Source organism: Moschus berezovskii, chromosome 12 (assembly GCF_049115385.1).
Source record: "Moschus berezovskii isolate FMDL1 chromosome 12, NW_MosBer_1.0, whole genome shotgun sequence".
NCBI classification, from domain to species: Eukaryota; Metazoa; Chordata; class Mammalia; order Artiodactyla; family Moschidae; genus Moschus; species Moschus berezovskii.
This window is the reverse complement of record NC_142471.1, coordinates 60,549,795-60,572,828: the sequence shown is the minus strand read 5'-3', so window position 1 is coordinate 60,572,828 and position 23,034 is coordinate 60,549,795. Positions and strand designations below refer to the sequence as shown.

The 23,034-nt window shown below is 41.0% G+C and overlaps 1 protein-coding gene across 2 annotated transcripts in view; it reads left to right on the top strand.

Annotated features, from left to right (window-relative positions):
* Positions 1–23,034, top strand: part of MYOF (myoferlin) — a 188,929-nt gene that overhangs the window by 80,447 nt on the left and 85,448 nt on the right. The window contains exons 8-19 of one of the 2 annotated variants that reach the window (XM_088842143.1): positions 2,618–2,680; positions 2,766–2,816; positions 4,030–4,060; positions 4,531–4,646; positions 5,282–5,408; positions 7,433–7,536; positions 10,009–10,077; positions 10,171–10,214; positions 12,624–12,706; positions 15,666–15,704; positions 17,697–17,821; positions 20,558–20,674. In XM_088842143.1, the coding sequence (XP_088698269.1) occupies positions 2,618–2,680; positions 2,766–2,816; positions 4,030–4,060; positions 4,531–4,646; positions 5,282–5,408; positions 7,433–7,536; positions 10,009–10,077; positions 10,171–10,214; positions 12,624–12,706; positions 15,666–15,704; positions 17,697–17,821; positions 20,558–20,674 (969 nt within the window). The remainder of the gene's footprint in view (positions 1–2,617; positions 2,681–2,765; positions 2,817–4,029; positions 4,061–4,530; positions 4,647–5,281; positions 5,409–7,432; positions 7,537–10,008; positions 10,078–10,170; positions 10,215–12,623; positions 12,707–15,665; positions 15,705–17,696; positions 17,822–20,557; positions 20,675–23,034) is intronic. The other variant, XM_055425068.2, reaches the window with a different exon arrangement.

The following is a 23,034-nucleotide window of genomic DNA, read 5'->3' as shown; positions in this document are numbered from 1 at the left end:
TGCTGGTCTTATTCTTTTTCCAAACCTTGCCTTCTCTAACTCCCTTACCCGACATTTATAATGCAGGACAAACATCTATAGGGAGTCCACCTCTGAACCTACCATTTTAATGAATACTTTTGAAATTAGATTTCTTAGCTAAAGGGAAGAATCAAATAACTGAGCTTCTAAACAGACCAATTCATAAATCAATAAAAAGATTTTATGAAAAAATCTCTAGTTTACACCCACATTTTTAACCAAGTGATTCAAATTGGTATCACCAAGGGGCAAATGGACATGTGTGTCCTGATGTGATATAATGGAAGTAATCAACATCACTTGTGTCATTTCTTGTCCAGTGGTCAACTTGAATCTAACAATGAGGAAACACCGACAAAAATCCAGATTGTAAGATATTCTGCAAAGCAACTGGTCTTGATAGAAATAAATAACAAAAATAAGCCAGGAGTACCATTTTAGATAAAAGGAAACTTAGGAGAAACAACAACCACATACAATGTAAGATCCTTGAGTGAATCCTAGATTTGAAAAAAAAAAAGCTAAAAAGAACTTTTTTCAGAACAAGTGTTGTAATTTGAAAATTGACTGTGTGTTACATGTTAAATTTTTGGAGTGTGATAATAGTGTTGTTGCTGTTCAGTCACCAAGTTGTGTCTGACTCTTTGCAACCTCATGGACTGCAGCACACCTGTCCTTCATTATCTCCTGGAGTTTGCTCAAATTCATGTCTATTGAATCAAAGATGGTATCTAACCCTCTCATCCTCTGTCATCCCCTTCTCCTTTTTCCTTCAATCTTTCCCCGCTGCTGCTGCCACCAAATCGCTTCAGTCATGTCCGACTCTGTGCGATCCCACAGACGGCAGCCCACCAGGCTCCCCTGTCCCTGGGATTCTCCAGGCAAGAGTACTGGAGTGGGTTGCCATTCCCCTCTCCAATGCATGAAAGTGAAAAGTGAAAGTGAAGCTGCTCAGTCGTGTCCGATTCTTAGTGACCCCATGGACTGCAGCCTACCAGGCTCCTCCGTCCATGGGGTTTTCCAGGCAAGAGTCCTGGAGTGGGGTGCCATTGCTTTCTCTGATCTTTCTAAGCATCAGGGTCATTTCCAGTGAGTCAGATCCTTGCATCAAGCGGCCAAAGTATTGGAGCTTCAGTTTCAACATTATCCTTTCAATGAATATTCAGGGTTGATTTCCTTTAGAATTGATTGGTTTGATCTCCTTGGTCCATTGTAGAAAAAAAATGTTCTTGCACTTCAGAGACGAGTGCAGATTTTTTCACTTTTTGAAAATAATCTTTTATTGTTTTTACTTTTTGGAAATAATCCCCTCCCCTGCCACTGGTGATCGTTTTATTTATTAAAAAAATTTTTTTTGAACTTTTTATTTTGTATTGGGGTATAGCCAATTAATAATGTTGTGATAGTTTCAGGTGAACAGCAAAGGGACTCAGCCATACCCAAATGTACTTTTAAGGAGTGAAGTATTGTAGTATCTAGAACCTTCTTCCAGATAGTTCAGTTTAAAGAAGAGAGTAATAAAGCCAAAAGTCAGTGTCCCAAAATTATAACAGTGATTCTTTCATTATTTCTCTGTAAATTTTAAATATTTCTAAGGAAAATGTAGGAGAAAAAAGTCTCAGTTTAAATAAATGCTCCATCTTTCTCTCTTAGGATTAAAGTCTATTGGCACATAAAACTTTGACTTTACGGTAAAACCTCTACATACCCAATTTTCATCTTCCAAGAGTCAACCTTCTTAAACTTAGCTGTTACAATGAGTTAAAATGTGGTCCATACTGACTCTACTGAGGCACTCACAGTATCTAATGCGTAGAGTTGGCTTTACAAGTATTTTATTAGAAAGAGCAAAGTTAGTCACTGGTTACAGATAATAGCACTAAAAATGGAAGAAAATTAACCTCAACTTTCCAGATCATTCAAGCCCTAAGCACATGAAATAACCTTGATCTTTAGTTAGCTGCTGCTGCTGCTAAGTCACTTCAGTCGTGTCCGACTCTGTGTGACCCCATAGACGGAAGTCCACCGGGGTCCCCCATCCCTGGGATTCTCCAGGCAAGAACACTAGAGTGGGTTGCCATTAGCTACTAGAGGCTAAATCACTTCAGTCATTTCCAATTCTGTGTGATCCTATGTCCTGTAGCCCTCCAGGCTCCTCTGTCCATGGGATTCTCCAGACAAGAATACTAGAGTGGGTTGCCATTTACTCCTCCAGGAAATCTTCCCAACCCAGGGATCATATGTCTCCTTATGTCTCCTGCATTGGCAGGCAGGTTCTTCACCACTAGCACCACCTGGGAAGCCCTAGCTACTAGATATCTGGTGCCAAATGAACAATTCTATTTAGTTAAATAAATGCTACGCACAATTGTTACTTAACCCTTTTTCTGATATACAGAGTTTACCTTGAAGTTCATGATGCTTAAGCTTCAGAGCCTTTTCCGAGGTCCTACAGTAGGTTCATGCGGTCACACCTAATTTGAGGTTGTGTCTTGTATATTTTTTAGGAAGGCCCCTCAAATTTTAGCGTCAGATCCCACTAAACCTTAGTCCATCCCTGTTGACATTCAAACATTTTCCCTTTTTGTTTCAATAGTTATTTTTCTACAATGTTCACCTGACTCCTTCTGAACTGATGGATGAGATCATCAGCATTCGGGTAAGGGGGCCACGGAGTAGGAGGGTAGTGCTCACTAGCTGCCAGACAAAGCCGGTAATCTTTTCACCACTCCCCTTTCTTCCAGGTTTATAACTCCCATTCTCTGCGGGCAGATTCTCTGATGGGGGAGTTTAAGGTGGGTGTCCACTGTCTGTTTCATTCAACTTAGGTCAAAGATGGGCACTTTCATGATGAGGAATCTGGTTCCTGGCCAGGACTCAGGGTACCCATCTTGGTGACATCAGAAGGTTATATGTAAGGCATTGATGCTATGATCATTGCTGAAAGCCAGATTCAAATGCTGTGGGGGCAAGAAGCCAGTTGAGTGTCCTCTGACCGGAGTCTAGTCAACTTCCAAAGTACAGCACTTAGCTCTTAGTCCCACACTTAGTCCTAGAGTAAGATGCCTGGGAGCTGCCATACCAGTGCCCTTCCCAGAGTTTCTGCTGCGGCTGGAAGCCCAGTGCACTGCTACAGTGGGAAGAGTACTTGCCTGTGTCAAGAAGCCCATTATCCCACTCCACTTGCCAGTAGCCCAGAGTTCTATCTACTAAGTCAGTTATTATAAATCTGGTGTATGACAGGCAAGCCAAACCAGGGAAGAGCATCAACATGCTTTTCCAAGCAGTTCACATTGGACTTAATGATAAAGACTTGTTGTGCCTTCTTTTTTTTTTTTTTTTTTAGTTTTATTTTTTTTTTTTTATTTTGTTGTGCCTTCTTAGCAATTCCACATGGAATGGGCTGCTTCTTGAAACAAGTCTTAGAAGATGATTTGGGTCAGTTTATACTCTGTCTGCCATTAATGAGCCACTTGTAAACCTCTCTGATGCTTAGTTTCTTCATCTGTAAGATGGGATTATTGTGAAAATGAGATGAGATCCAATATATAAAGCACCTAGCTCTTGGCACATCGGAGTACCCAAACAAAGAGTCTATTAATATTAGTATTAGAATTATTTGGGGCAAAAGGTGGAGGAATACTCAATAAGTAGTCCCATATGGTGACCATAGTCCAGGTTTGCTTGGGTCTGAGGGTTTCCTCAGAATGTGAGACTTTCTATGCTACTGGAAAAGTCCCAAGCAAACCAGCCATATTGGTCACTGTGTCTCTTCCAGCTGTGAGACTAGATCATTCATTCAAAATGATGGATTGAGAGCCTTCTGTGTGTCACACCTCAGAGGAGGCATTGGATATACAGAGACAGTAAGATGGAAATGGTGGGTCTTAAAGCAAGTTGTCTAGTCAAAAGCCTTATTTTTTTAAGTGTAATAATAATGATAGATTCTAGAAGTGACTGAACTGATTATAAAATTTGTTTGAACTATTTTAAATTATTTTTTCCCAGATCGATGTTGGATTTGTTTATGATGAACCTGGTAAGTAATGTTTTCCCATGAACTTGAAGACTGGGAATCAAGAAAATTTGAGGGATCAAAGAATCAAAAGCAATGTTTTTCTGGATTAAGAAAAGGAAAGGCTATACCCAGTGGGAATTATGATAGCAGTTTAGTATGGATGTCTTTTTTTTATAATCTAATGGTAATCATCCTAATGGAAACAAACAGATCATTTCTCTGTTCTGTGAGACTACTTTAACCTTATCAAAATCAAATTACAGAACCAGTGAAAAGAGCTTAGAGAGTCTTGTTCAGTCACCCCAGGGCAGGATGTGGGTGGAGAGTCAGTGTGAAGGAGAGAGCATTAAAACAGAGCCTCATCTGGGGAGTATGTCCCATCATGAAGACACATTGGAGGAAATACTTGATTATCTTACTGCAGATGGAATCATGGACCTGTCAGCTTTTCTTTAGAGTATTCCTGTCCTTTTACGCCTTCTTTATTTTAGGTCATGCTGTCATGAGGAAATGGCTTCTGCTCAATGACCCTGAAGATGCCAGCTCAGGTGCTAAAGGCTACATGAAAGTCAGCATGTTTGTCCTGGGAACCGGAGATGAGCCTCCTGTAAGCTCCAGATTCTCTGTCCTCTGTGTTTGTTCACTAAGAAAGAAGACCAAGAGTTAAGCAAGTGGGCACCAGTCATTGTGAAATGGAGCAGAGCTTCCAATCAACAACCCCAATCCTCCAGTTCCTCCAGCTTTCTGGAATTTGTTATTTTCTTCACAACAGAATCATTATTCCAGCTCACTTAGCTCCTTCCTTGTGTCTGTGAGCAGGTCTTTCATTCAGTAAAGATATGTGTGTTTTTAAGAGTTCCCCACATCACTGCACCTACAGAACCTGGCTCCATTGCGGAATCAGACATTGCTACCTAAGAGGACAGTTGTTATTCTAGAAAATTGGGCAGCAAGCCAATAGCCAGAAAGAAAGTAAAAGAGATTCAGTAACTGTGTCTCTATTTAGTGCTTAGAAGATTAAAAAGTACACATTATTTTCTTGTAGTGTATTGGTCAAAGCAACATGAGCATTGATTTTGTAGGGCAGTTTTGAGGTTGAATTGGTGCTAAACTCTTAAGCTCAAAACACAGGAAATCCTAATGAAAACAGTTATGATTGGTTTTATTTTAACAAGCACAAATTTGGCCTCTTGAAGTGCTGCTTTCCTATGTGTATAATTTGCCACCCTGTGTCCCCAATAGCCTGAGAAACAAGATCGTGATAATGACAGTGATGATGTGGAAAGTAACTTGTTACTCCCTGCTGGCATTGCCCTGCGGTGGGTGACCTTCCTGCTGAAGATCTACCGAGCGGAGGACATCCCCCAGAGTATGTATTGATTTAATCCAGCCCCAGGATTGTCAGTTACCTGCGTGATTACATGTGATAAAAATAATCATACTCCAAATAGTGTCGGTGCTCTCTGCCAAATGTCTTTCTTCTTAAAGGCCTTCATAGAGTTATTTTCATTCATTTTGGCCCTATTGAAAACTACCTAAGCAGATTCATGGGGCAGCCTGTTGGTCCCTGACCCATGGCCCTTATTGAGCCTTTGACCCATTCATCTCTGTTCTTTCTTCTCTTCTGGATTCCACATTTCCCCCTTATTCTAAAGGATACCAAACAGAGGTCAGCAGTCAGCATTGCCAACTCCTTTCATCCCAAATGAAACTGAAGTTCTATAGACAGATAAATCTATTTGCTATCAGAGTATTAAGAATGGCTGAGCCAAAGTTGTAAGTGCCAATAACTAGAAGTCTGTCACTATTGTATTAAGAGATTGGGTGCATTTAAGAGAATTACTTAGAGTGATTCCATTCACAGATGCTGAACTAGTTGCTTGTCTGTCCTTGCTGAGGACATGGCATCCTTTCTGCCTTGCCTGGTGTGCCTGCTTCCTGCTGGGACCTGAGACATAGAACTCTCTCCCCATCCTCAGAAGGCATGGCTGTACAGGTCATGGAGCTCTTCAGGATTTGCTACTTTTCTGGGAACCCCTCCCCTCTAATGCCTCCCCAGACCATCTTTCCCTCAGAAATATCTTAAATGAAGTAGATAAATTAAACCTCACATTATAATACATACTGAGCCTGTTCAACTGAACTCTGTTCACTTTTTTTTTAATTGGAGCATAATTACTTTACAGTGTTGTGTTAGTTTCTGCCGCATAACAAAGTGAATCAGTTGTCTGTATACATATATCACCTCCCTCTTGTGCCTCCCTCCCATGCCCACCCCACCCCTCTAGGTCATCATAGAGCACTGAGCTGAGTTCCCTGTGCTATGCAGCAGCTTCCCTCTAGCTATTTTACACATGGTAGTGTATGTACATCAATGCTCTTCTCTGTTTGACACACTGTCCCCTTCCTCTGCTGTGTCCGCAAGTCCATTCTCTACGTCTGCGTCTCTATTTCTGCCCTGCAAATAGGTTTATCCGTATCATTTTTCTAGATTCCATATGTATGTGTTAATATATGATATTTGTTTTTCTTCTTTTGACTTACTTCACTCTGACAGACACTGGGTTCATCCACATCACTACAAATGAGCCCAATTTCTTTCCTTTTTATGGCTGAGTAATATTCCATTGTATATATGTACCACATCTTCTTTATCCATTCATCTGTCAATGGACATCTAGGTTGCTTCCATGTCCTGGGTCCTGTAAATAGCGCTGCAGTGAACTTTGGGGTACATGTATCTTTTTGAATTATGGTTTTCTTCAGGGTAAATGCCCAGTAGTAGGATTGCTGGGTCTTATAGTAGTTCTGTTTTAGTTTTATAAGCAACTTCCTTACTCTTCTCCATGGTGGCTGCATCAATTTACATTCCCACCAACAGTGCAAGATCTAGTCACTTCTAAGTTTGTTAAAACAAAGATCTGTTGTTTGTAGGTGATTAAACATGATTAGGCCAAATTTCCTGGAGTTGCCAGGAAAAAAAAGTTGCATCTTGTTTTCCTCAAAAAAAGATGAGACCCATACGTTGACCTAAAGAACATCTTCCAAATCACAACTAGGCCTCAGTTTTTGAATGACCCTGTTTGGATGGACTTTTTTATTCTATTGGTTTCCTCAATAAGTGATTGATTCTCAACATAGTAATTTATTGATTTTTTTTTTCTAAGACACTCCTGTTAATTTTTAAATTTTGTGGGCAGAACGTATTTTCTCTTTCTCTCAACTAAGACAAAGGATTTCTGCAATCGAATGCCACTGGTACTTGCCACTTTTCAGAATGTTTCTCGTTGCAATGGTTTTTCCACACAGGAGACAATTTTTGATTTTGCTGAGTGATTTCTGTTCTCTTAAGAGAATAAGATTTGATTTCTTCAGTGATATTTTCCTTTCCAGTGGATGATGCCTTCTCACAGACAGTAAAGGAAATGTTTGGAGGTGTCGCTGATAAGAAGAACCTAGTGGACCCTTTTGTAGAAGTTTCCTTTGCCGGAAAAAAGGTTTGTATGTGATCTCAATGTAGATGCCTCTAGAAACATGTATTTAAACCGAGGTGCTTTCCTTGGAGTGATTTCCTGCTTATTCTTTTTTAAGTAGCCCCCTGATGAGCTGGGCACTGTGCAGGAATACAGATGACCAGACTCTGAACATGTCAGACATCTTAGAGGTTTATTTTGGAGTGGAAAGTATGCAGGACTCAAATTAGAAAGATTTGGTCTTTTGTAAGAGGAGTAGAAATGATTTCCCAGGTCCCAGCATTATATTACTCCTAGGCAAAGTCCCTAGCCAGCAACAGTGATCCCTGGTCCATGTGGCAGGAGTCCCCACCCTCTGAAATTTAATGCCTGATGATCTGAAGTGGAGCTGAGGTAATAACAATAGAAAAAAGTGTACAATAAATGTAATGCACTTGAATCATCCTGAAGCCACCTCCATCCCCCATCCATGGGAAAATTGTCTCTCACAAAACTGGTCCCTGATGCTGAAAAGATCGGGGACCGCTGTGTAGAGGAGAGCCTCCAGTACCCAGCTGCCCATTTCTATCATGTTTCTTACCCACCATGTTCCAATGAGCTGCAGAAACTGGAGAGTCTGGCAGGGGAACCCATCTCCGTCCTCTGGTGAGAGCTGAGGGACTTTTGGTGTAGGAACACCTGTAACTACCACTTTTACCTGCAAAGATGATCAAAGATTGTAGAGTGGGATTCCATAGTAGAATAACGGTGTACCACAGTCAGTTCTAGGCACGAGCAAGTAACATCTACTACACATTGGAACCATGTGTATGTGAAAGTGAGGTTTGGCAACACACACACACGGGTATGTCCCAGGAGAGTCAGTGGGAGATGGCAGAAAAAGTCTCAGTTCTGGAGCTAAACGAGGCCAGATTTAAATTCAGACTTCACCTCCCTCCATAGCAAGTGAAGTCAAATTCTTTAACCTCTGAGTCTCAATTTCCTTCATTACATATGAGGATAAGGATAATCTCATAGGATTGTTGAAAGAGTTAATTAATTCAGGAAGTAAACAGCGGGAGCCTGCTAAGTATCAGATACTGTCCCTCACATTGGAAATATAAGAAGTGAGCGGGACAGTTTTTACTCGTGGAGCTTACTGTGTGATAGAAGGGACAACAATAAGCAAATAAAAAGTTGCATAATTTCAGTTAGTGCTGAGTACTAAGCAGAAAATGAAGAAGGGAACAAGAAGTGATGGGTGCAGGGTGTTTGGAGGGGTATCCAGTTAGTTTATCAAGTGGGATATCTTGGAGGAAGTGACATTTGAACAGAGGCCTGGAAAATGCAGACATATTGGTGGGGGGAGGGCTTCCAGGCAGAAGGAAGAGCAGATGTAAAGACCTCAGGGAGAAGATATGTTCACAGTGGATGAAAGCCAGCATGGCTGGGATGGAGCAAGCAAGGGACGAAACCAAGAGATGAGCTTAGAGAGATGAGGTGAGGTGGGCAGGCAGGGCTTTATCAGGCAGAGGATGAATCAGGACTTAGTATTCTAAGTACGCCTGGGAAGCTACATGGGGAGTGACATGAAAGGGAGGAGGCAGGAGAGGAAGTGGGGATCCAGATGGGAACCAACCACAGGCATCTGGGGCAAGATCAGATGAAAATAGGGTGTCAGCATTTTCTGATGGATTGGGTGAGGCACGTGAAGGAAAGAGAGGGATTGTGATGGACTCTGGTTCAAACCTGAACACCCTTTCGAACAACAATGGAAAGACAGCAGCTAGTTTGGGGAGCAGGGAGAAGGGCTGGTGGGCAGGATCAAAACATACGTTTGGACATTTTAGTGAAGAAATGCATATCAGACAGTATGTAGCAAGTATCCACCTGCCAATGCAGGAGACCCGGGTTCGATCCCTGGGTTGGGAAGATCCCCTGGAGAAGGAAACAGCAACTCACTCAAGTTTTCTTGGCTGGGAAATCCCATGGACAGAGGAGCCTGGCGGGCTACAATCTGTGGGGTTGCAAAAGAGCTGGGTACTACTAAACAACTAAACAACAAGTGCTCACTAAATAGCAACTCTTGTATCATTACACTAATCCAATATTAAAATTTGGCAATTTGAAACTAGCTCTTAGTGCATAGAAGAAGCAAAGATCAATATACTAAACCCATGTCATATTTTACCAAATTGTTATTAAGAAAACTTTAATGAAGTTACCAAGTCTATGGGCTTCCCTGGTGGCTCAGCTGGTAAAGAATGCCTACAGTGTGCGGGACCTGGGTTCGATCCCTGGGTTGGGAAGATCCCCTGGAGAAGGGAATGGCTACCCACTCCAGTATTCTGGCCTGGAGAATTCCATGGACTGTATATTCCATGGGATCGCAGAGTCCCCAACTGAGTCACGAAGTCTATAACATAAGTATACTACAATCATAATCCACTATGCATATATTATAAACTTTCCAAAATTAGAAATTTGAATACCTACTCTGTTTTGATGATTTTACAGGTTTGCACAAATATAATTGAGAAAAATGCAAACCCTGAGTGGAATCAAGTCGTTAATCTTCAGATCAAGGTTTGGCTTTCTTTTCTTTTAGAAAAAAGTAAGAATATCTTAGTAGTTACTGAATAAGTTGAGAAATAACTACTTTTTTTCCTCTTTTAACAGTTTCCTTCAGTGTGTGAAAAAATAAAATTGACAATATATGACTGGTGAGTTAAAAAAGACTTGTGTCTAATTGCAAATTGGAGAAGTAAATATTTGGATTTTGAGAAACTTTACTTTAGATGGTCTAACCCTTACTTTTCAGGACATTTCTTTTCTTCCAGACAGAAGTGGTATGCTGCTGCTGGTATCAGGTGTTTCTTTAAAAATAATAGCAGTAGCTGTTGCAGAAAAGCTTTGGGTATCTTGGTTCAACTGCTCATGAACAAAAGAAAGGAAAAATGATCTCAATATACCCCAAGATAAGAAATTAAGGCTTTAAATACTATTAGGCTGTCCAAAATAGACTTCAGAAATGGAGTAAACTATTTCTAGGGAAGAATCAACAACAACATTCTGAGAGCTGTTCTCTGTCATTGTTAGAAAGGAAACTGGACAGAGCTTCCTATGTGATTGAATGAAAAGAAAATTTGTTGAAAGTTTCTGATGGACTTCATACTAGACCAACATCCTAGCAATGATCAGCCGTAAATGAGGCTATTCTTGGGTGTATTCTAGTTGGATGGGGCATTCAGTTGGCAGCCCTTAGCTCCCCGAGAGTGAAAAGATAAATAGCATCATCACTGGTGCTGGCATCATCACGACCAGCACCACCATCATCAGTGTTTATCGTGATGTTAGCTGCTGTGTTCTGAGCACTGCTAGTGGCAGGTGCTATGCCTCTCGCCTTCCCTACACTATTCCATTTAATCTTTGGAGGAACCTGATGGGATAGAGACTATTCTTAGTCCATTTTGCAGATGAAGGCTGAAGCTCAGAGAGGTCAGGTGACTTGCCCACAGTCACTCAGATACTCAGTTGGGTTCCCAACCTGTCTGGCCCTGATTTTTCCTTTGGCTAAATGTATTTGACTTCCATGTTAGTTCCCTCTTGGCACTATGGTATCAGACACTTTAGGAGGAGGGGAGAAGGCTTTAATTTGTTCAGTAACCACATCATAGTTCATTGAGGCCCATGGAGGGGCCTGAGGACAAAATGCCCCTTCCAATGAGAGTGAGCGCATTTTAAGTCACTTGGACCCTCAGTTGACACCCCAACGGTGCTCCAGGGGCCTCCAGAACTCTCAGAAATGTGAGTTTGGGCCTGCTGATGCCACAGTGGGAGGATTGCTGGCTGACTCATCCTAGAGTCGCCCATGGTCACGGCAGATGTGGGTTTTCCCCTAATATAGTAGGCCCTCTCCAAAGCAATGGTAGATTCTGATGTGCAGAGAGACCCTCTTTAACTAGGGAATCCTTGGATCCAGATCTTTTGTTATATACCATGTAGGTGTTTGCACAACTGAGGGAAAGCTAAGGATTCTTGAAATGTAGTCTAGACCCTTCTGGATGGACTGAGAGGATGCAAGCTCCACACATGTGGCTTAATAAATAACCCCCAAATAATAATTTTTTTCCTAATGTATACTGCTGTTAATTAGTCACTTTCTGTAACCTAATTTTATTAAAATATACATATAACATAGTATTGCTATAATATATAATAATATACTATAGTATAATCTTTCCTCAAAATACTGAGTCAAACTTTCCTCCCTCCTGTGGAGTTCTAAACTTCAGAGTGAGTATGACACTAGATGGAATAAAGAGAAGGAATTAAACAGAAGATGTTATTAATATAAACCTGTTTGTTACACTTACTGTGTGCCCAGCCAGAGACCACTTCACAGGTTAGCCTCACAAACTCTCTGAGATACAGACAGATACACAAAGTTGTATGTACTTACAGTGAGCAAACTTACCCAACAACACAGATAAGATTTAGGTTATAGACAAGCAAATGAAGTCACACAGTAGATAATCATGAAATACTTGAATTGAATTGAATTGAAAGGGAATTCTTTCCCCTTTGAGGGACCCTTAGAAAAGCCCGTTGTAATTTTTAAACCGTCATAGTAATCAGGATGAACATGATAAAATAAGATACAAACACTTATTCTATGTAGTGAGATTTTTATTACCCTCATCATGTTATGTGCCTATAACTGACCCATTCACTTCATGACAACAGTATTGAGTGTGACCATAGGCAAATTCCCGGGCCTCTGTAAAAGTCTGTTTCCAGCTGAAATTAGTTGTCCAGTTAGATCACCGTTTCTTAGAGGCTTATTGGAGGACCATCTGTAAGAATCAGTTGGGATATATACTTGTTATAAATGCAAACTCTTTTTCTTCACCTCTGCTTTCATTGAGTCGAAAGCTTCAATAGGAAATTAGGGGTGGTGCGGGGTGGGGGCTGGGGGAGCAGTGGTAGTTTCCAAATGATTTTAAAGTGCAATGAAGCCTGAGGCCCACTGGACAAGGTGATTTCTGAGATCTAGGGTCTTTTCCAGATCTATTGTTGAAACAAAAATCTGTCTTCATAGGTGGAGGTCTTAACCTGTTCTTTTAACACAGGGACCGTCTTACCAAAAATGATGTCGTTGGAACAACGTATCTGCACCTCTCTAAAATCGCTGCCTCTGGTGGGGAAGTGGAAGGTGAGTCACACAGGGAGCAGGAATGAGACAGGGAGGAGAACTTCTAGAGAGGGAATGAACTGGGTAGCCACCTGGCAACAGACCTAGTTTCTTAAAAGCCAAATGTGATGAGTCTAGTGAACCATTTCAGTGATGTTTTGATGGTGATCAGCAAAATAATAGATTAGTAATTAATAATTGGGGTAGCTATCAATTATTTGTGGAGAAGGAAATGGCAACCCATTCCAGTATTCTTGCCTGGAGAGTCCCCATGGACAGAGGAGCCTGGCGGGCTGCAGTCCATGGGGTCACAAAGAGTCGGACACGACTGAGTAACTAAGACAAGACATCAGTTATTTGAGTTTAAAATTTTAACTTTCTTACTTCAATCCAAAAACTTTCCCAGTAGGTGTTTTACAGATTTTTGAGGGTGAATATAGAGAGCACCTTTTTTTCTTCCCCAAGTGGCATTGACACCAGTCCACCCATATATATAATAATATTCCCTTCTCTGCAGACTTCCTTGGCAGGAGTGAGGTCAGATGGCATTTGAACCATGTAATCTCCACTCTAGATATTGTGTATTTTGTTTTCATACATTGTATGCTAACAAGCACTGATAACCAGTGTACTTTTCTTTTTGTTGTTTTATGTATTGAGAACTAATTGCCTATACCTGGTATTCTGGTTCTGTGCATATGTGTAAAACTGTAATAGGGAATGAAGGAATAAATTAAGATGATCAGAAAAATTTTAGTGTTAACCCATTACTATTATCAGCAGTTTATTGTTCGTTACTGAAATAAAAATAACAAAAATTCCTATAGTTATCACTAGATTAAACACATTGAATAAAATGAGAAAATTTGAGGCAAATTTTTGTTTTGGAAAACTTAAGATTTCTCTCATCCTCATCTTGTTTAAGAGAGGACTTTACGTTCTTAGTCACTCAGTCATGTCCAACTCTTTGCGACCCCATGGACTGTAGCCCACTAGACTCCTCTGTCCATGGGAATTCTCCAGGCAAGAATATTGGAGTGGGTTGCCATGCCCTTCTCCTCCAGGGGATTGTCCTGACCCAGGGATCGAACCCAGGTTTCCTGCATTCTAGGTTTTTTAAAAAGATACTGTAAGTCAAGCAATAGATAATATGGATAAGAATCTGAAATATAATAGAGACGTGAAAAGATATAGATTTTCTTTCTCAAGAAGAAGAAAAAGGCATTAGAAATTCTGAGAGAAATAAAGAGTTGAACCAAGAAATAATAGTCTAAATATAAAGTCAGGTATAGCATTATTTTAAGCAACTGGTAGAAGGTGAGACAGTCCATCTAAGCATTGTCTGCTAAGTGGCATAGGGGACCGTGTTGCTGGACCTGTACAAAAGAAATGCAATTACAATTCTTTTCTCTGCAGAGAATACTTATGTGGTTGTTATAATGTGAGCACTATTAATTGCTTCTAAAATATTTTTGTTAAACTTGTAGGCAAAACTCTAAAGCGAAGGTAAATATCACCTCTTACAATGTAAAAGTACAGAAGATAGAGCTTAGAAGTGAAAAGAAGAAGTGGAAGGTTGGAGAGGGTGGGCATGCCATTAACTTCTTATCAAGTGAAGGATCCAGATGTAAAGGTTAGATTAGACAGATGAGTGGATAAAGAAACTCTGGTGCATATACATGATGGAATATTACTCAACCATATAAAGGAACTCGTTCGAGTCAGTTCCAATGAGGTGGATGAGCCTAGAGCCTATTATACAGAGTAGAGTAAGTCAGAAAGAAAAATATCATATATTAATGCATATGTATGGAATCTAGAAAGATGGTACGGGTGAACCTATGTACAGAGCAGCAGTGGAGATGTAGACATTGAGAACAGACTTGCGGACACAGTGGGAGAAAGAGAGGGAGTGATGAACTGAAAGAGTAACGTTGAAACATATACATTACTATATGCAAAATAGTCAGTGGGAATTTTCTGTAGACGCAGGGAGCTCAAAGCTGGTGCTCTGTAAAACCTAGAGGGGTGGGATTGGGTAAGAGATGGGAGGGAGGTTCAACAGGGAGGGGACATATGTTTACTTTTGGCTGATTTATGTCGATGTATGACAGAAACTAACATGACATTGTAAAGCAATTATTCTCCAATTAAATTTTTTTAAAAGGTTAGATTAAATCATTGGGTAGATAAAAACTGGTTAAAGATTAGATGACATTTATTGGTCAAAGGCAACCAATAGAGTAATTAAAATTATGCTATAAACTGTATGGGAGAAAGCATAAAAACCACTTTAACTCATTTATCATTAGCAGGAAGTCATTGAATATCATCTAAAAATAATTATCCAAGAAACAATGGAATAAGCATGTTTCTTAGTGGTATGGTGGTGATATCCAGAAGAACTACAAATCAATTGTTACAAGCAGTGTCAGGCCCTGTCTCTGAAGCCTTCTTTCACTGCAGGCCCTGCAAGACAGTCTATGATAGGATCTCAGAATAACAGTGAGCAGTAGCCATTCCCTGCAAAGAAACAGGATAATGTATTGGCAACTATAGGCCTTTGTTTACACAGCCTTATACTAAATCAACTTGGGTTGTCTGATCTTAGTCCTAGCTGTCAGAGATGAGACACGTAAATGTTTTATTAAAATTATGGAATGCTGGTAACTTCCCCAGGCCTCCTTTGATGGTGGGAAGCTAGCTCTCAGATGCTTCACTGCTTTGGGGCTGATGAGCTTGGGTTATTTCCTGTGGGGCCTTGCTACCGGGTGTCACAGAGTCTTGAGCCATTTTGTATTTAACTGGTGGTGATATTTGTATAAATGACAAAACAGTCATGTGATTTGAGTCTGGATTTGGGATTTTCCTGGTGTTGCTAAATCGTTTACCTATTGTTGGATTTGATTAACTTTTTCAATGTCTCTTATAATGCCTGTGTTTCTCTTATTGTTTAACCAACGGTGTTTTTACTACATAGATTTCTCATCCTCGGGATCTGGGGCTGCATCATATACAGGTTTATGCTTTGTAATTTTGCTATCTTCTAGATCTTTCTGTTCATTACTATCTTATTAAGAACTTATCAACTGATTGCTTTAACACTTTTTTTTAAACTTACATTTTATTGTCTTAAATATAGTTGTGTTAGAGTAACAATTTTTGTATTACTGTTGTATGGTTGTCCTGCAAAGCTGCTTAAACAAATGGGCTAACTGAGCTTTGCTACATGCCTCATGTTTTCACCTAGATATATACCATCCTGGCTTCACTGCAAATAATTGTATAACATTTTTTTTTCACTTTGTACCTTGAAGGTTCATCTTCCAACTCTGTGGGATCGTAGCATGTCCTTGGTTTGCACAGCATTTGCCATTCTTTGCAAGTTTGCTCAGTGCACTCACACTTGACCTTACCACCCTCTTATAGCAAATGTTGTTTCCCTAATAGATGAAGACTTTGTGATTTAAAGAAATTTGCCTTCTTTAAAAAAAATAACATGATACTCCCTGCCATTCTAACCACACAAGGTTGTAGTGAGAGGGAAAAAGGGATTGCATGTAAGAAAGCTTGCAAACTTCAAAATTAAGGTATTATCATCTGCCTTTATATTATTGGCACAATGCCTCGTTCTTATTTGTTTTTAAAAATCCAACTTCATTATCTTATAGTCAGACTTTATATGACTATTAAGTGGTTTTTATATGTGTAACAGACATGGCAGATTTGATCACACTTCATTCAACCAATCAAAAAATATTTATGTGGTGGTACTCCAAGATAGAACTAGGACTAGGGGTTTAAGGATTCAAAATAAAACACACTTGATTCTTACCCACCCACCAAAGGAATTTATAATGTAGTCACAGACATAGCAGCTATTTAAAGTTCAAAAATTGAAATATAAAGTGATAACTTAATAGAAGTCCAAAATGCAAAAGAGCCTCAAAAAGGTGAAAAAGGTTGCAAACTACAAGTGTATACATTTTGCTCAACTGTTTATGAGTAGGTACTCTGCTCGCCTACTACTTGACATTTATCCTTCTGCCTTAGTTTTAAGCATAGAGTTGGAAAGGGCCATAGAGTTGATCCGGTCAACCTCTCATCCACAGAGGAAGAGTTTTGACTATATCCTGAAAGATAAAACACGACTCTTGGCTTTAACATTTCCTTTGCTCCCAATACAATCTGTCCCATTGTGTGATACTACTAATTCATAGAAAGATCATCCTTACATTGAGTGAACCAAAGTTGGCCTCCTTGTAGCTTCCAATAGTGGTCCTTCCCCTGCTTATTGGAAGCAGTCCATCCCTCCTCCTTATTGGATCCATTTGGATGGTGGAAGGCAGCTCTTGTATTTCACTGTCTTTACCTGCAGTCTTTCTTTGACTCCACTATTTCTTACATTGCCTGCAGTGCCCTTCATTGGGGAGTAGTCTTGCTGAGACCAGGTAGCGGAAATAATAAGCATATTGGATCCTCATCAGAGATAGAATGTCATGAATGGAGATTTCACATTGCTTATGAATATCATACAGCCATAACCATAGGGAGACAGTTCACTATTATTTATAAAAATTTTTAATGTCTTGTATTTTTAAAATCATCTGCCGGATTTATACTATTTGAGACTAAATGATATTTTGGAGGAACAAATAAAATTAATCTGATAAATGTCATTTAAATGACTTCCCGAAACAATATTGTCAGTGACAGACTCACTACAATTGCCAATTATAAACTTGCAAAAAATGTGAAGATCAACTTCTTTCATTTGAATAGTATCATCTTTATGTTTACCTAAACTACCCCTGCCAATGTTTTTTATTTAGTGTTTTATAGCAATAAGATAAGAGTAATATGACAAGTCTCACAAGCGTTTACAATTTGCACTAATACAACTAACACAAAACGGAGGAAAGCTGTCTCACCCAGCTAACTAATAACTAATATTTATTTCAACAGAATGGTGTTAAAATCCTAAAATACTAATGATGATGTTATCTCTCAGTGAATACAGGAGAAACAGAGGTGGGCTTTGTGCCAACTTTTGGACCTTGTTATCTGAACCTTTATGGAAGCCCCAGAGAGTACACGGGTTTCCCAGATCCCTATGATGAGCTAAATGCTGGAAAGGTTAGTTCTTCAATTAAGGTTTGTTATTAATAAGCACTGATTCCAGATTCCTTTTTTCTAATGGTTATGATTAAGTCTTATATTTAGTAGACCTCCCTACCCTCAGAGGCCCATCAGATGACCGATAAAGTGTTTTTTGTGGTTGTTTCTTGGTTTTGGTTTTGTTTTCTATTTATTGGCCTCGTGGCATGTGGGATCTTAGTTCCCTGACGAGGGATCGAACCTATGTCCCCTGCAGTAGAAACAAAGGGTCTTAACTGCTGGACCACCAGGAAAGTCCCTGATTAAGTGTTGGAAGGATGGAAATCTCATGTTCCTCAAGTCTTAGAATGCAGGGTAGGAAAGGATCCTGAGGTCATCTCACATGGCAATTGCAAATGCATAGCATGGCCTTAGGAAGCATCACTGTGAACAAAGCTAGTGGAGGTGATGGAATTCCAGTTGAGCTATTTCAAATCCTAAAAGATGATGCTGTGAAAGTGTTGCACTCAATATGCCAGCAAATTTGGAAAACTCAGCAGTGGCCACAGGACTGGAAAAGGTCAGTTTTCATTCCAATCCCAAAGAAAGGCAATTCCAAAGAATGTTCAAACTAACACACAATTACACTCATCTCACATGCTAGTAAAGTAGTGCTCAAAATTCTCCAAGCCAGGCTTCAGCAATACGTGAACCGTGAACTTCCAGATGTTCAAGCTGGTTTTAGAAAAGGCAGAGGAACCAGAGAACAAATTGCCAACATCTGCTGGATCATCAAAAAGGCAAGAGAGTTCCAGAAAAACATCTGTTTCTGCTTCATTGACTATGCCAAAGCCTTTGACTGTGTGGATCACAATAAACTGTGGAACATTCTGAAAGAGATGGGAATACCAGACCACCTGACCTGCCTCTTGAGAAACCTATATGCAGGTCAGGAAGCAACAGTTAGAACTGGACATGGAACAACAGACTGGTTCCAAATAGGAAAAGGAGTACGTCAAGGCTGTATATTGTCACCCTACTTATTTAACTTATATTCAGAGTACATCATGAGAAACGCTGGGCTGGAAGAAGCACAAGCTGGAATCAAGATTGCCGGGAGAAATATCAATAACCTCAGTTATGCAGATGACACCACCCTTATGGCAGAAAGTGAAGAAGAACTAAAGAGCCTCTTGATGAAAGTGAAGGAGGAGAGTGAAAAAGTTGGCTTAAAGCTCAACATTCAGAAAACTAAGATCATGGCATCCGGTCCCATCACTTCATGGCAAATAGATGGGGAAACAGTGTCAGACTTTACTTTTTTGGGCTCCAAAATCACTGCAGATGCTGATTGCAGCCATGAAATGAAAAGACGCTTACTCCTTGGAAGGAAAGTTATGACCTACCTAGACAGCATATTAAAAAGCAGAGACATTACTTTGTCAAAAAAGGTCCATCTAGTCAAGGCTATGGTTTTTCCAGTGGTCATATATGAATGTGAGAGTTGGACTATAAAGAAAGCTGAGCACTGAAGAATGATGCTTTTGAACTGTGTTGTTGGAGAAGGCTCTTGAGAGTCCCTTGGACTGCAAGGAGATCCAACCAGTCCATCCTAAAGGAGATCAGTCCTGGGTGTTCATTGGAAGGACTGATGTTGAAGCTGGAACTCCAATACTTTGGCCACCTGATGCAAAGAGCTGACTCATTGGAAAAGACCCTATGCTGGGAAGGAATGAGGGCAGGAGGAGAAGGGGACAACAGAGGATGAGATGGTTGGATGGCATCACCGACTCAATGCACATGAGTTTGGTTAAACTCCAGGAGTTGGTGATGGACAGGGAGGCCGGACGTGTTGTGGTTCATGGGGTCACAAAGAGTCAGACATGACTGAGCCATTGAACTGAACACGGCCGTTCCCCCTTGCTAGACTTAGGGCAGATGTCAGTAATCAATGTTGGCTCTTTCCAAAAAGCAAATGTGCTATCTCAGAATTCTATCAAATGCCATATTCTAGGAATTTGCTGAAAGATCGAAAGTGACAGGTTTGATATTGCTATCCCTGATATGATCCAGCCTCTTCATTTTCTAGATGAAGACATGGATGCCCAGAGGTGGGAGGTGGTCTTTCCACCACATTCGAAGCCCAAGTACTGTCTTTTAGTTAGCTCCCAAAGCCCAAGAAGGGAACTAGGGTAGAGAGAAAGCCCTGGGGTGAAGGTGGGGTGGAGGGCTGGCAGTGAAGGTGGAAGCCTTCCCTTCCTCTCCAGAGGGTTCTGCTGCTAACACTGCTAAGTATGTTGGGAGGAGTATCTGCAGTTCATCCTCACACTCCACCACACCCAGAACATCTTCCTCTCTTATTTCCTGGCTCCTCTGAGACTTGCCCTGATTGCCAACATGGCTGCCTCCCTATTCTGAGAAAAGGAGCCAAGTTAATGCAGACAAATGCAGACCTGAAGTAGAGTGAGGGAGATTTCAAGCCCCTTCCACTCCCACCTCAGCCCCTGGGAATCCCATCCAGATCTAAGCATGGCTTAAAAGCCTCTGACCCCAGTTATGACTTAAATCCCTTTTAGCCCTGACTACCCTGGCTCTCTTTGGAATCCTTCCTGAAGTCATTGGTTCTTCTCTCAGATAACAAAGACCAGCTGAGAGAGTTACTGACTGGTTCATTTTGGGAAGGAGAAATTTGAAGTTGTAGCTAGGTTAGCCCACGAGAGAGCATTTGACTGTTGTTCATGCTTGGAAAAATAATCCTGCACTGTTGCCTTTCAGGGGGAAGGAGTTGCCTACAGAGGCAGAATCTTGGTTGAATTAAGCACTTTACTTGAAAAGACACCACCAGATAAAAAGCTTGAGTCCATTTCGAATGATGACCTGCTGGTTGTTGAGGTAAATGTTGGTGCGCGTATAGCGTGTGGTATGGAAAGGGTGGATTAGAGAGTGGGTGGTGGAGGGCTAGTGTTGGCCTGCCTGAGTCAGTGGCGGGGCTGAAGGGGACGTCCAGGGGCTGGAGGGTCAGCTGTGGCAGAGGTGGAGAGAGGGGAGTCATAGCAAGAGCCCCTCAACACCCTCTTGTTCTGTCTATCACAACCTATGTGGGTAATGAGACTTGCTTTATCTTTGAGATGTTAATACCCTGCTGAAAGCCTGCAAGAGTCGTGATACCACCCCAAACAGAATGGCCTGTTTGCTAATTGGGCTTGGGTGTGTCATGGGGACGTGGCTACAAGAGCCATTCCAGATGGTATAAAGTGAAGTCGCTCAGTCGTGTCCGACTCTTTGCAACCTCGTAGACTGTAGCCAGCCAGGCTCCTCTGTCCATGGGATTCTTCAGGCAAGAATACTGGAGTGGGTTGCCATTTCCTTCTCCAGGGGATCTTCCCGACCCAGGGATCGAACATTGCAGGCAGACGCTTTAACCTCTGAGCCACCAGCAGCCATTAAAAGTCACTTTGATCTTCAGAAGTAACTGCCATATCTCAGGCTTCCCAGCATATGAGGGCATATTTATATTAATGCCCACATTACAGTAGGCATTGAGCCCCCAATCCTTCTGAAAGACAGGAAGTCTTCCAAGCTCATCTTTTCAGCTATTTATTTTTCCTTTTTTCTTAAAAAAATTTTTTTTTATTGAAGTATGTTTGATTTACAATGCTGTGTTAGTTTCAGGTGTATAACACAGGGATTCAGTTACATATATTCTTTTTTCAGGTTCTTTTCCCTTATAGGTTATTATAAAAATATTGAGTATCGTTCCCTGTGCTATACAGTGTGTCCTTGTTTTTTTAACATTTATGTATTTTAGTGGCTGTGCTGGGTCTTAGTTGCAGCATGCAGGCTCTTTTAGTTATGGTATGTGGGATCTTTATTTTTTCAATATGTGGGATCTAGTTCCCTGGCCAGAGGTGAAACCAAGTCCCGTACATTAGGAGCGCAGAGTCTTAGAACTGGACCACTAGGGAAGTACCCAGTCCTTATTTCTTTTTCTTTTTGTAAATCAGCTCCTTCACCAGTATGGAGACACTTATGCATAACACCCATTATTTGCAAGACAGAGAGCCACAGATGTGATTTTTTTTTTCCTAGTAAATTCAAATAGTGTAATTAATTCAAGGCAATAAATACAAAAGAAGAACATTCTCATCATGAAACAATTAAATGGTCAGTTTTTCCTTGTAAACTAATTGACATGTGCGGCACAGATTTGTTAACATGTGTGATGGATACCTCAGTGTTAAATTAACCCTGTCTGTTACTCATGGAATTGCTTCTAGTACATTCTATACCATTATTATGACTGTTGCTGTTTGTTTTTTTATAAATCGTGGTAGTCTACTATTTTGGTTTTGAACTTTACAAATATCATCTAACATATAACATTATGGAAGTTTAAGATGTACAGTGTGTTGATTTGGTGCATTTAGTGCCACCTGTGAAGCCCGTACAAGTATGAATACCACCTTACTGTTAGCTAACACTTCTCTCGTGTCATAGAATTATCATATTTTGTGATGAGGACATTTAAGATCTAGTCTCAGCAACTTTGAAGTATATAATGTAGTATTACTGACTATGATTACAATGCTGTGCCTTAGATCTCCAGAACTTACTCATCTTCTAAATGCAGCTCTGTACCCTTTGACCAGTTTGTCTGCCCTCTGGTGCCCCCTAGCAATACCTACCGTCTTATTTGGGTTTCTCTTACCTTGGTCGTGGAAAATCTCTTCACAGCCGCTCCAGCAAAGTGCAGCCGCTGTACCTTACCTTGGACGAGGGGTATCTCCTCAAGGCCACCCCTCCTGACCTTGAACGCGGAGTAGCTCCTCTCGGCCCTCCTGCGCCCGCGCAGCCACCGCCTGTTGGACGTGGGGTAGCTCCTCTCGGCCGCCGGCCCTGGCCTCAGGCGTGGGGTAGCTCCTCACGGCCGCACCTCTTTGCGTGGTTCGTTGCGCCCGGGCCGGCGTCTCTCGCGTCGCGTCTGCGCCGCCGGGGCCGGCATAACTGAAATCATAATCACAGGAAACTAGCTGATCTAATCACATGGACCACAGCCGAATGTGGTCCCCTGGAGAAGGGAATGGCAAACCACTTCAGTATACTTGCCTTGAGAACCCCATGAACAGTAACAAAGGGCAAAATGATAGGATACTGAATGAGGAATTCCCCAGGTCGGTAGGTGCTCAGTATGCTACTGGAGCTCAGTGGAGAAATAACTATAGAAGGAATAAAGGGATGGAGCAAAAGCAAAA